The sequence below is a fragment of the Zeugodacus cucurbitae genome, chromosome 4 (assembly GCF_028554725.1).
Source record: "Zeugodacus cucurbitae isolate PBARC_wt_2022May chromosome 4, idZeuCucr1.2, whole genome shotgun sequence".
NCBI lineage: Eukaryota > Metazoa > Arthropoda > Insecta > Diptera > Tephritidae > Zeugodacus > Zeugodacus cucurbitae.
Window position 1 is genome coordinate 51,230,016 of NC_071669.1, and position 15,037 is coordinate 51,245,052.

The window sequence follows — 15,037 nt, forward strand, 5'->3', positions numbered from 1 at the left end:
GAGTTTGCAGAAAGAAAGACTGGCACGCAGTTTGAAATAACCGAGCTATGACTCTTGAGGTATTTTTAGGTTATGTTTTTATTTTTATTTTATTTTTTCTTCATTTAATCAATGAAATGAAAATAATTATAATTTACTTCACCGTTAAGGTCACGGAAGATTTGGTAGATTTTGCTATTGTCTGCAATTTTTTGTTTTGTTTTTGGTTGCTTTTGAGAATGCAAATTACCGATATTTAAATTTCTAAATTTTTTTCCTGATTTCGCTCATAACTATTATTATTGTTATTATTGTTTTGAGATGCTGTGCTAAAAATCTGCAGTGATGTCATGCCTCGCTTCGGCATTTTGCAGAGTGCAAAGGTATACTTTCTACTTTCCAAAAAAGCTTTTAGTAAAAATTGGTTACACGCAGCCATATTTGTTGTTTTTCTAATTTATGATTCTAACACATTTTTTCACTTTTTATTGTCAAGCCACTTCCTATGCTAAAAGCAAAGATTTTAATAGCACAAACTTGATGACACCCACTAAAAATTTTTTAGTCTGAAGAAAGCAGAAATAGTTAAAGTATGACTAAAGCTAAGCGCAGATTGTGACATTAGAGCAAGTTGGCAATAATGAAATCTGTTAAAGACAATAAAAATATGTGTGAACTTCAGTTTTTTTAAGAGCATTTAGAATTATTGGTACAAAGAAATGTTTTCACTTCTGTTTTACTTGATATCAATAAAATTAATTGAGGAATATTCCTAAACATTTTTTTTGAACTTAACTGAACAAAGTATCAAATCAAAACAATGATTTAGATGACACGTGAAAGAAGTACAAAAAATCGGCTAGGAATCGGCCAAAAATTACAGATGCTGAATATTTTGACAGATACTGGCCGATGCTGGTGCCATGCTCGATCGATTAATCGGTCGGACTTTGTTATTTTTAATTTTTTTATTCTTATCCTTCGTATGCTTAATAAATCTCGAGAACGGAAATCAAGTCCAGGCACTAATCTGTTGGCTAGGTAAGTAGGTAGCTACGGTGGACGTCCGACGACACACCAATGCCTTTAGAAGGCTCATCGTAAAACCACCGGAACTGAAATCCCCTCATACTACCATAATCTCTCTAAACCACTCTGCTGCCCTGATAAAGCTAAACAATTCAAAAAGCTTTATATGAGCAATTTCCGTGATATCGAAAGAATCCGTGACCGATAGTCGGCATGTAACACACTCTTCTCCTTCTCTTCTTCTTCATTTTGTGGTATCTCCATTCTGCGGGGGTGACTTCCAATTAGACAATTAGCACTTCTACTATAGTTCTTATGTCAGGTCTTTTAAATTTCAATAATGGACATATACGTTCCTGATTCCATTCGTGTCACGTTTGTCTGCTTGTTAAGAAAATCAGGTATTGTTTCCGTCGTGACTCAGCCAAATTTATGACAAATTTATCATATTATTGTCTGTATGCGGCCATAGGCCTGTAGGTAGGTATAGTGGATGTCAGATGACGCAACTAGGCCTCTGGGAGGCCCATTGTGTATCCACCGGCGGCATGTATAGTATATTCCTACTTTATTGGAATCTAGCTGTAGAGTTGTGCTTTTTCTGGTTAGTTCATCATAGTTGCCTGGAATATCACTGTACCCATTGCCAGGAAGCCTCTTACACTAACATGTAAGTCGAGGCATTCGTTCACTTTCCTAGAGGAAATCCTTAAATACTCTAGTGATTTCAGTGCTTTTTTAGAAAAGTGGCCGTGGCCCCGCTCCTAATAAATTTTATTTGAGGTTTGGAATCAGTTGTGGAAAAATTGTCGAAACCGGATTATAACTTTTCAAGGCCCCGGATATCGAACATGAAGAACTAAGTGTCAAGGGGTAATTTTTCACCGAAAATAACGGCAAATCTCTCAGAAATTATTACTGTAACTGAGAGGTAATATTTTTCTTCCAATAGTGTGTCTCTGTACCAAAAATGCTTAAAATCGGGTCATAACTTCCCGTAGCTTTCATTAATCCAGTTATATGGTTTTAAAAAATACGGTTGGCTTTATTCCGCATATATCGATTAATATGTGAGATATTTCAGCAAAATGGTATCATGATTTTCGTATTCTATTTGACTTTATTTCGAGTATATCTGTCAAATTGTGTGTTATTTTTAAAAAATTACATCAATAAATTGCGAGAGTATAAAAGTTCGGTGGCACCCGAACCTTGCCTTTCTTACTTGTTTCTACTAATTTTCTGTTGGTATTGGCGCTCTTTTTACTTTTGTATGCTTTACTATTTCGAACACTTCAGGCGATAGAGTAATAATGTGGGGAGAAATGTATGCCAAAAGCACACGGCGGGGTTGAGGAATGTTAGCGAATATTTTTATTTTTAAATTAGTAAAATAAGGAGTCGAATTTCATCTCTGGCATGAGCAAGTCAATTTTATCTGTAACAGTAACTGGCAATGCATTTGCTGGCATAGATGAGCCAACATTCATTAATATCAATTTCTATCGACAGTTCCGCTTTTTCTGAAAAAAATATGGCTTAAAAATTCATTTATGTATCATCTAACGAATTTTCAGGCATCTCGAATTGATTTTCTCTCTACAAAATATAGTTTTCAATCAGTCAGTAAATGTCAAAGTTATTCAATGTTTATATAACGTGGTAAATGGCAAAATTACGAGCAGAGTAGGTAAATGGCGTTATGAAACGTCTGGAAACCCTCCACACTCCAGATTTTTAATTTATAAGTTTTTGAATCCTATTTCAAATAATCACATTTTGTTGAAACATACTTATTGGAAATATTTCATCATAGAAAATATTATAACCACAACATTTCATCACGAGGTCTGTTGCCAAAACAACGTATGTGTCGCGTAGGCACTGACACCGCCAGTGGTGGCACAATTTGGAAATTCCAACGTATTAAATCACAATTCAATTCAATTAAAAACGCATTGATATACATATATTTATCTATATATATGTGATTATTGTCGCTGGAAAAACAACTTGAATGCGGCGAATTGTTTTTGCAGCAGCAAGTTCGTTGCAAAAGTCTTTTGTTTTCGCAGGTTTTTTACACGCATATAGCAAAGTAGCAAAGCATCAGCCTTGAGCAATCATTGCATTAGCGCACATAATTGCCGAATCAATGGCCTATTTGGCCTATTTAGAAACGTAACGCCAGCAGGTTTCTTGAATATATCTATTTTTTATTCGTGTGATAATTTTTGGTTGCTTTGTAAAGCAGTTTTTTTCTGAAATGCTTTTGTGTATTTTTTTTTGTAATTTTAAAACTTTTTTTTTGTTTTTTTTTTTTTTTAAGCTTTTTTGTTATTATTGTTACTATGCTTTTTGCGGCTTTTTGTTTAGCTTGTCTCACTCGCGTGTCCGCGATTGCCGATTACCAAGATTACCATTGTATTACAATGGCGGTGTGTAAGCCGCGCTATTGGCATAACAACAATGTAAACACAAATGCAAAGCGTAACAAAAATAGCAAACAACAATAAAAATAAGCAAAAGACATTATGTGTTATCAAATAAAGCACAGACAAAAGACAGAAGACTACTAGCCGACTTCAGTTGAGTTCCCAAAACGCCAGCGCAACCAGCAACGTGACGCCAAGGCATTGTGTTGTCATCTCTTGCGAGTGACTTCGTGTATATATGTATGTATATATGTGGCATGTTGCGCGCTAAAGCCACTGAACTTTGCCATTGTATGTTGGAAAATGCAAATTCGATTCGATTTCATCATTGTTGTTTGAACCTCATCTCATTACTCACAGCACACTAAGAAACATTGCATGCAGTTACCCTCACGCAGCACTTGCCACGAACGCACACATACACCACACGCAGACAGTTAAGTGTGGATTTCAGCAACTGAAGCTGCCGCATGCTGCAGAAAGTCCAAAAAAAAAAACAAAAAAATTTCAAAACCAAAGCGCTCAAATAATTGCCTTCGAAATATCTCTAAATCTCTTCTCTCGCTTAATTATTAGCTTTTGTCGCTTGCCGCACGACTTTTGATGTAACAAATTTACAGCTAAAAGATGATATAGTCAAGCGGCAGAAGATGACAGCTAAAGCAACAACAACTAGAAGAAGGTTTAATTTTAATTGCTTTAACGCCAGGTGGTCGCCAGCGTAGAATTGAAATAGATGAAAATAATAAATAATAATACCCGAAACAGTTAAGGTCGTTTCTTTGCGGCGAAATTCCGAAAGACCGAAAAGAATTTGCAAAAAAATGCAAAATAGTTGTGTAGACAATGGAGACTAGCGCGCTTAGTAGGCCATTGGAGGGACAATAGCTACTAATCATACGAAAAGAAAACACCGAAAGAAGCTATGCTAACTTTGTGAGTCATCGGTGAGCTATCTGGCAATGAATAAACGGTCAATACACAAAAATAGCCGCCCCAAAATGGGTCAAATATGAGCGATTCTTGTTCTTGTACTGAGCAAACGTTGACCGAATGGAGGGATATTGTTTACATATAGCAACAAACACGAACAAAACAAAAACAAATATATATAAAATTAAAGGCGATATACAACAACAATAATAAAAAATATTTAAAAAATTACAACAACAACACAAAAATTTGGAAATATTATAACAATAAAAACAAAGAATATAAAAATAAAATAAAAATAAAAACAGTTCATAACAACAACAAAAAATACAAAAAATTGATAAAAAATACAAAAAATTTACAAAAAATTACAACAACAATAACAACAAAAATAAAATAAAAAAATCAATACCAATAACAACAAAAATTTGTGTCAAAAAGCCTACAACGCTCGTAAACAGCACAAACAATAGCGTCTTCACATGTCGCTTTAAGGTGTTTGTATGTGTGTACATATGTCCGCTGTATGTTTACTACTCAAATGAATAATTCAGCAAATAAAATATTTTTTTTTTTTAATTTTTTGTTTTTGTTTTTCTAAGATATTTATTAATGAATATCAATTTTTGTCGCTGCGGCCGCAAATGGGCAACAACAATAAATTGGCACACATATTTTTGCGACTGAATAAGCGAAGCTCAAATTTGGCGATTCCTTCACTTCCTGGGTGAATGCAAAAAACACAACAAATTAATTTACAATATGACAGATGTTTTTGTTAGGAAATTGGGTTTTTATTGCTACCGCTTTACTTCGTTCAAGAGAAAGGCGCTTAAATGTAGGCAACAAAACATTTTAATGCATGATATTTTACGATATTTAATGGCGTTCAGCCTTAATTCATATTTTCAATATTTATTTTTTAATTTAAAAAATTATTTATTTGATTCAAACTTTTTTCTGTCTTATAAATACATATTTAAAGAAAAATTTCTGAAATTTTCAAAAAAAAAACAAGTAAGGAAAGGCTAAGTTCGGGTGCAACCGAACATTTTATTAAGATAACATACAAATTAACCCATAAATTCGGCATAAAGTTTAATAGAATAACGAAAATCGTCATATATAGATATGAGGGCTGAGGTAATCCCTGAACCGATTTCGTTCATTTTCATCAGCAAGGTACACTATATCCAAGACGATACGCTCACTTAATTTTGCTAAGATAGCTCACATATTAACCAATACATATGTATATGCGGAATAAAGCTCACCGTATTTTTGAAAAACCTACAATGAGGTATATGGAGATGATATGACCCGATTTTAATAATTTTTGGAAAAGAGACACACTATTAGAAGAAAACAATTTCCTCTGAATTAAATTGAGATATCTGAGAGATTTACCCATATTTTCGGTTAAAATTTATTCTTAGGCGCTGAGTTCAACATGTTCGATATCTGGGGCATTGAAAAGTTATGATCCGTTTTCGACAATTTTTTCGCAAGTGAAGCCAGAGATGATATGCACTATTTGTGTAAAGTTTTATTCCGCTATCTTCATTGGTTCCTTATGTTTGCATTATAAAGTGAAGGAATAAGATGGAATTCAAAATTGAGTTATAAGGAAAGTAGTCGTGGTTGTAAACCGATTTCGCCCATTTTTTGTGCGTGTTATCAAGAAACTATTACAAACCAAGTTTCATTCAAATCGGTCGAGTAGTTCCTGAGATATGGTTTTTGACCCATAAGTGGGCGATGCCACGCCCATTTTCCATTTTGTAAAAAAATCTGAGTACAGCTCCCTTCTGCTATTTCTTCTGCAAAATTTAGTGTTTCTGACGTTTTTCGTTAGTTAGTTAACCCACTTTTAGTCAATTTCAACCTAACCTTTGTATGGGAGGTGGGCGCGGTTATTATCCGATTTCAACTATTTTCATGGTGTGTGGTGGGGTACATAAGAGAACCGACTTCAGAAAGTTTGGTTTATATAGCTTTATTGGTTTGCGAGTTAAATACAAAAAACCGATTTGTGGGCGGGGCCACGCCCACTTCCCCATTAAAATTACATCCAAATATGCCCCCTCCTAGTTTGATCCTTTATTCCAAATTTTACTTTTATAACTTCATTTATGGCTTAGTTATGACCCTTCATGTGTTTTTGGTTTTCGCCATTTTGTGGGCGTGGCAATGGTCCGATTCTGCCCATTTTCGAACTTGATCTTCTTATGGTGCCAAGGAATATTTGTGCCAAGTTTCGTCAAGATATCTTAATTTTTAGTCAAGTTACAGCTTGCACAGACGGACAGACGGACAGACGGACAGACGGACGGACGGACAGACATCCGGATTTCAAATATACTCGTCACCATGATCACTTTGGTATATATAACCCTATATCTAACTCGTTTAGTTTTGGGTGTTACAAGCAACCGTTATGTGAACAAAACTATAATACTCTCTAGCAACTTTGTTGTTGCGAGAGTATAAAAATTAAAACTCCTCCATTGCGTCGTCATTTCCGGTGACTCCTCGGAAAAAAGGTGCGTCCGTGTTGTCATAATAACTCTTGACAGGATCATCCAAAATAAAAAAGCAATAATAAGTGTTTTAGGTTAGACCATAAACTCGTGCTTGAACGAAGGAAAGACAAAAAAGTAAAAATTGGAATTTTGGCAGACATTTTTCCAAAAAAATAATATAGTTGTAATTGAAAAAAAATAAAATCCTTCGTTCAAGCTCGAGTAAATTGTATTTCGTACACCTGTGCAAAATTTCATCAAGATCGGTTGAGTAGTTTTCGAGAAAAGTTGACAACCGGCTTTGAAAACACAGTTCCGAGAAAAACGCGTATAAGTTTTTAGTAACAATACTACTTGACTTGGAGCGCACACCTTCGAAAGGCTGTATCTCCGAAACTATTATTCGGATCGACAAAAAATCGATTTTTTGAATCCACGAAACCCATGTAACCCTTTAAATCATTTTCCATACCGTAAATTTGGTTTTAGATTTCGAGATCCCGATATACAAACATTAAAATTTTTATGAAAAGTATATATTGAACTATATGCCGAACTCATACCGATTTTTGAAAAATTTCGAAATTTCGGGACTGAATTTTTCGAGATTATACTATTTAAGTAGCAAAATCTTCGGGGTATCTTTGTCAATTCACAATTACATACATACATTTTAATCATGCATACTATTTAATCCAAATCCCGAAGAAATTTATGAATAAAATGAAATAAAATCTACAAAACATGTTTTCTATGTTTAAATTACACAGACTAAGACTACATTTATTATATTTTATAATTAACGGTACATTACATGCATACTTAAATTACAAATCACAACGAAAAGACATTAAATTAGTTCCACCATCAGGTACAAAGAATAAATAAAGCGATCTGCGTTAAATCGCTGGTAATTACAAATAAAATATTTGGCATGTCTAATAGTTTGCATAGATGTCAGTGCACACAAAGTAAATATTTATTAAAGAAAAGAAAAAAATTATAAAAATAAAATAAAAATAATAGTCATTTGTCTAGTTGTTTCTTCATGTTTGCCTGCCACTTGTCAGCTGAGCTTTAAAGACGTTAAACCTGTGCGGCCGATGACTAAGGGCGCGTTCCAATGGCCTGCCGCCTGGCTTGTTTATTTGCCTGTTTGTTTATGTTTACTGCATTTTTGCATTAAAGCATTGAATAATTATTAAACGCTTGGAAATTAATATTCAAATCGATTTTTTACACAGCCGCATGTGTTTTGTTTCGTTTTGTAATTGCTTGTTCTTGAAATGTAATTGGTGCTATTGGGAATGCGATTTGTTCAAAATTAATAAATAATTGTAAATTGTTTGAAATTGCTGGACAAGAGACATGCAACAGGTAAGCCAAGTCTTCAAAGTCATTTTTAATTACCTATAACAAATAACTGGGAGTTTTTTCTTATAAATTAGCTTTAAGGAATTTTAATCAGAACTCAAAAAAATCAATTAAGTAAATTTAAGTTTTTAACAAAATTGCAAAATTGTGTAATATTTTTCTTTATTCAAAATTCAAAATATTGTAAAGCATGCAATGCGACTATTAAAATAAATATGTTAATTGAAGAAGTTGAACTGAGGATTTCAGGAATGTTGTCAGGCAACTTTGTATATATATAAATTGTTATTTTTCATTTCAAAAAATATTTTAATTAACATTTTTTTATTTTATTCAATATTTCATTCATAAACTTTTTCTTTCAAAATTACTTTTTATATAAAAGCAACAAATTAAAAATTTATGACGAAATTTTAATAAAAATTATTTCAGTTTTAATTTGTTTATATAATTTTCAATTTCTGTTAAAAAAATAATTTCTTTTAGAAAAAAATTAAATTGAATTATAGTATAAAATGAAGCTGGCAATAGCCTTTATTCTAAAAATGGCTTCTTACTTTATTTTTTCTAAATCATACAAGATCGCTAATTAAAAATAGCCTAACTTTTTTGTTCCTTCTATTACTTTATTTGAATAAACAGCCTCTTCCAACCTTATTATACAAAAAACTAATAATTTTGACTAAATAGATCCCGAGTTACACTCTAGATGTTTGTTCGATTCGCCACCATTTTTCTCGCTATGGTTTTTTGTTAAACAAAAAATGGATTTGAAAGCAAGAACAAAGTCGAAACTCATTAAGGGGATAAGTTAACTCTTCTTACTTGGGTATTCTTGCAGTTATTTATGGTAGTTTTGTGTTCGATTCGTTACTCTTCAAGACTTATCGAATCAAGGCAAAGGACTTATCCATATTCACCATAAAATCATCAGCAATCCCGTGGACGGAATTATTTACAGAAATAATAAATCACTACTTTATAAGAGGATCCCAGACTTGCATCCATGTTGTGAATGTCCTAACTTTAAAAAAATCTCTTCGAGATATGTTTACTGCATTATTTAATAATGTTTTGAGAGAACTTTTTATGTATAAAAACAAATCTAACTTTTTTGCACCCAAACATTTTAAACCGTGCGAAAATAAATATGATTTTCACTTAAAATCTTCACATAATTTTGTTACCAGTTTAAAGGATGGTGAATGAAACATTAAAAGTATAGGAAAAATTCTGACAACAGTTTTCTAAACAAATTACGATTACTTATCATCAGGAAATGAAATAATCTCGTATTAAGGCGGTATTCTTGTATAGAGGCATGAATTTGAAAACATTTTTGAGCTTCATAAAATAAAAAAGGAATCAATATATTTTCTATCTCTTTTTTATAACTTCACGGTCTCAAAAAAAATGCGCACGAGATCATACCCACAATTCAAAACCTCCTAGCAATATTAAAAATAAAAGATGACTAGTAATCTAGAGTAATGTTGATATGGGCGGAAAAGGGAAAACTTTTTTTTTACAAAAAGGAGAATGAAAAAATAATGAATTTTTGTATCATATTTTTTGACTTTTCGAATAAAAAAAAAACATTAAACATTGGCAATGAGGCTAGTTTCTACAATAAAGATGCCTGAAAAAAATACTATGCAAAATTTTGAGGTAAATTGGTTTTGTACAATTTGAGAAATCGTGGATATTGTTTTGAAAAGGACAGATTCGAGAAAAACTAGTTTAAAGTTTTGTGTCAAGCTGAGCCAGTAAGAATGCCGTACCAAGAAAATTCCTTTATCTCCTTATTCTTATTCTTAATAGATAAACTTTGAAAATATAAAAAAAATTACATCAGAATAGCACTTAATAGCACTGAAAGAGGAAATTATTTGAATTTAGTTGGTTCGAAATTGCTTCCTTACGCAAAATTTACATTTTCAATGGAGTTATGTTATTGCCACAGAATGAACGAAAATGTTACAAAAGTGTTCTGGTCCCCAAAATTAATTTTGATTTTAATTTAAAACCACATATGTCAATTACCATATGTCATATCGAAGGAATGTACGAAGTATGGTCGGAAATTTTCCTATAAATAATATTATGACAGATGGAACAAAACACTTGATAGTATATCTTTCATATCGATGAAATATATTTTTATTTTTATTGTGTTTATTTCAGTTCGGAGAGCATTTTCGTCAAATTCCTTTTGTAACATCTATACCATTTGTTGCAAAAAAGGTCAGAACAAGTGAAAAATTCATCACACAGTCAACCTCAACTTCCTCATATTTAACTCTCTTTAAATTTTTGCTGTTTCAGAACTCAAAACAGAACGGTTAATAAAGCGTTACAAACTATAAAACCAATGCGAGATCAATATTTGTATAAAAAATGTAATGGTTGTATGTTTCAATATAAAAAAAATTTACTGTATAAAATTTTATACCGATTAATTTTTTTTTACCAAAAACATTTTTTAATTTTTTTTATTTTAATTTTTTATTTATCAAATTTTTTTCCATCAAAAATTTTTTTATTAAAAAATATATATGTTTTTTTTTAATTTAAACACATGCGCACGCATATTAAACAAATAAATAACACATGAACACTATAAAAAAGAAATTTACTGCACATAATTTATAGCGCAACGCATTGCATAAACATTTTTATTATTTATAGTTCATGAATTCGAGGCATTTATTACTCACCGCCAACGCTGTAAGCATCCAACAATTCCGCCACATTTTGAAACTTTTCGATTATAAAGACACTTATTGCTCGCTATAAAATGCAATGCAACACTTTTACTGTTATAGCTTCCGGGTGTTTTGTTGTTTTTTTTTTTTTGTTAAAACGTGAGTTAAAATTTTTTCAAAAAAATTTCTGCAATCAAATTGAGCTTTTTGTTTCAATAAACAAATACTTTTCCACGTTTGTTGGCTTTGTTTTTGGGAATTTTTCGATTTCAATTAAAAAGCGCTTTTCAAGTGCAACGGAAACCAATTGTAGTCATAAAATAATCAAGAAAAAAAAAATGCAAGAAAAGTGAAAACAAAAACAAAAGCAACGTTGCAACGTAAACTACTTGCAGCACGCAACTTGCAACACCAGTCGCGAGGCGTTTAATTACTAGCGCTCGCTAGACGCGCGGCGAAGAAAGCAAAATGCAAAAATCTATAAAGCGAGTTCGCGTAATTTTTGCAAATTTAACGCTTTTTTATAGACAACCTGATTCGCATACAATGCGTTTAACGCGTTTCCGTTTATGATTTTGACTTATGCGCGCGCGCACCGACACACACACTCACACAAACACACGCAAGTAGTTTGAATTTACGTAAGCGCAGTGTTGGCAATGCAATTCGTTATGTTATTTTTGTTATTGTTGCTTTTTCTGTAAAAATCGATCACTTTTGTTTATTGCGGCGTTCGCAGTGACACTTTGTAAACTGAAGCAAAAGTTCAAAACTTGAGCAACTCGAGTTACGACGACTCACGCTCACACTTCCTAACTGGCTCAAACGCTTCGCATGCGCTTCAATCACTCTCCGCGTGCGTTTTTTTCACTCACTGCACTATGCGCTACTCACTCAAGTGTCTTCGGATGACTGCCACACAAAACGCGTTCGTACGATTGATTTTCGCGTAGTTCGCTACACTTTTGTTACAACGCCACGAAAGTCGCGTCGCTTATTGCATTCACACGTCCGTCAACGAAGCTGGCTAAAACGCCACTAAAAGCCGAGCTAAACAATATTGAGTTTAAAACTGAACTGAAAGCCAGCCGACAAGCGTTGGATTGAACGCGCGGCAGCAGATGCGGCGGCGGCAAAGCGCCACACAAGCGGCGCGCCGCTAGCTTTGCTGTAACGTCATTCGATACTCCACATAATCGCATCGCGTTGAGATTGTGGGTGTTTCTGCGTTGTCTAATTCCAAGCGGGCCACACTGCGGCGCGTCGTTTATTGTTGTTGTGCGCGCTCGGTTAGCAGTGCAAAATATTTGTGGCCCTTAGGCTGTGCGAGCTCCCATTGATAGGTATCTCTTGAGCTGTCAAAGTTATTGAGTTGTCGCGATGAAATCAATTTTTATATTTAGCCAAGGCCAATTGCTTCTTATACACCGAAATGTCGATGATTCGATAATAGTTTTGGCCTAAATTATTAGAAACTTTCGCCAAAATCTCAGTGGATTTCGTAATAGTAAAAGGAATGTGAAAGATTTGACCTATTTTGATGTGGACAAACTAAAGACATGTTTTTACAATGCTCTTTCTCTGTTTCCTCCGACGGATACAGCATCATATAGTCTCAGAGCTGAAGTGTTCTCATACATCCGGACAACCGCATTTCTTGATTCACTAAACTATATCAATGTTGCCGTATATCTCGTACAGCTCATACGCTTCTCTTCCTTATTCAGTGCGGAAAAAGCAGAACTAACGTCGGTGTACGTCAGCATCTGTGCACTTTTATAGAAGAATTTACCTTCTCTATTTAGCTCTGAAGCTGATATTAGTTTCCCCAGAGTCGCCCTATATGAAGCCTTGGCTCGGAGAGGTCCTTCTCAATCCTGACGGAGCTTTTGGTGTTGCTCAACGACAGTTTACTTAGCCCGATAAGCTTTGCAGGGACACCAAATTGAGATATAGCGATATAGGGGTTTCTCCTTTTCGTGCTATCAGAGGTCGCTTTAAAATCGATGAAAAGGAGGTGTTTAATTACTATACGGACTTCGTAGTGGGACAATGGAACATCTGTTCCATCGTCATCGATTGGGTTATTGGGTTCGCCATCCCCTGGTGTTATTCCTATAACATACTTAATCGCATAAAATCTATCTATGACGAAAATCTCGAAAAAAACCCCATATTTTCTTAGTCGGTTCATAAAATAAGTTAAAGGGTTGTTGAAAGGTCAAAGAGTGTCCGGAACCCTTCATGGGATTCCAATAAATACTTAAACCAAGATGTATGTATATCTGCTGGACGAAGTAATTAATAGAATAAACAAGAAAAAACGTTAACTTCGGCTGTACCGAAGCTAATATACCCTTCACAGGTGCATTTCTTTTAATAACTATGTGTTTAAGCAAATCTAAAGACGTAAGAAAAAGTAAAAAAAAGAAAACTTTTTACTAATTCTTTTTAGCCGGGTTGTTTGCTAGAAACATTAAGGTTATATAGTTAACCGATCTGAACAATTTCTTTGGAGATTATATTATTACCTTAAGCAGTAATCCGTGTCAAATTTCGTGAAGATACCACGTCAAATGCGAAAATTTTCCATACAAGCCATTGATTCCGATCGTTCGGTTCGTATGGCAGCTATATGCTATAGTAAACCGATCTGAACAATTTTTTCGGAGATTAAATTATTTCTATGAACAATAACTCACACCAAATTTCGTGAAGATATAGTAAAATGCGGAAGTTTTCCATACAAGCCCTAGATTCCGATCGTTCAGTTTGTATGGCAGCTATATCATATAGTGGTCCGATATCGGCAGTTCCGACAAATGAGCAACTTTTTGAAGAGAAAATAACTTCTGCAAAGTTTCGAAACGATATCTTAAAAACTGAAGGACTAGTTCGTATATATACAGACAGACAGACAGACGGACATAGCTAAATCGACTCAGTTCAATATACTGATCATTTATATATATGCTTTATAGGACCTCTGACGCTTCCTTCTGGGTGTTACAAACTTCGTGACAAACTTAATATACCCTGTTCAGGGTATAAAAATAGTGAGTATTGAGATGTTACATAGAAGATCTAGATTATGCGGATGATATACATATGTCTGTTGTCCCATAAGTATTCGCAGATCTCCTTAAAACTTGAAGCTGTTACTGCAATCGCTGCACAAACGGGACTTAAAATCAATATAGCAAAGACAAAACTCGCCAAACCTACATATCGCTTGCACATGTCTCGAGGAAGCTGATGAATTTTGCAATTTGTGTAGCATTATAATTAAAAATGGCGGATCAGCAACTGATCGAAATCGTGTATCCAAATGTTGCGCTGCCTTCATATTGGATAAAGTCTGGTGATCGACTCATATATCCATAAGTACGAAGCTAAAAATATTCGATTCAAACGTGAAAACTGTTGCTGCGAGACGTGAAATTTTGCTGCGAATATTTTACAATCACTGCAATCTTTTCTTAATCGATGTCATTGAAAAGTCATACGGATATTCTGGTCTAACGATATTAGTAATGCTAACATCTGCACCGTAACCAAACACCAACCGAAAATGGAAGTGGATTGGTCACACTTTGCGAAAGGCCTCACGATGACATTAGTATAACAGCGCCAGATTGGAATCTTCAAGGAAGCTGTAGACGTGGGAGACCAGCCAACACTTGGAGACGGGAAGTCGAAGCAGAAACACAGAGAAGTGGTTATTCTTAGAGAGAAATTAAATACCTAGCTATAAATTAAATTAATTATAACTTGTTTATTGAGGTCCTATGCTCCACCTAAGCTTATATTCCACTACGCTTATCCGACGTCACTTTAAACACCTATATGTTTATTAAAATCTTTTAGTAAACGATAGGAAAAAAAACCTAGAAGGCAATCGGATCTAAATCGTAAGGCCTACCTCAAAAGTCGGGAATAGAACTTCCGAGAAGACAACAATGAAGTCACCTACGTGAATAATTTTTAATAAGCATAAATAAGGCATTAACTTGGACCAAATAAAATGGTACATGTCTTCAGCATGTATCAATATTCGACA

The 15,037-nt window shown here is 33.9% G+C and overlaps 1 protein-coding gene across 2 annotated transcripts in view; it reads right to left on the bottom strand.

Moving 5' to 3' along the window:
• The window catches only part of LOC105210435 (uncharacterized), a 53,238-nt gene extending 41,210 nt beyond the window's left edge, over positions 1-12,028 (bottom strand). Inside the window, exons 1-2 of one of the 2 annotated variants that reach the window (XM_054230303.1) lie at positions 11,872-12,021; positions 10,990-11,260 (exon numbers count right to left, since the gene is read on the bottom strand). In XM_054230303.1, coding sequence (XP_054086278.1) covers positions 10,990-11,025 — 36 coding nt within the window. In that variant the 5' untranslated portion in view covers positions 11,026-11,260; positions 11,872-12,021. Of the gene's footprint in view, positions 1-10,989 lie in introns of both variants that reach the window. The other variant, XM_011181392.3, reaches the window with a different exon arrangement.
• Positions 12,029-15,037: the final 3,009 nt, after the last annotated feature.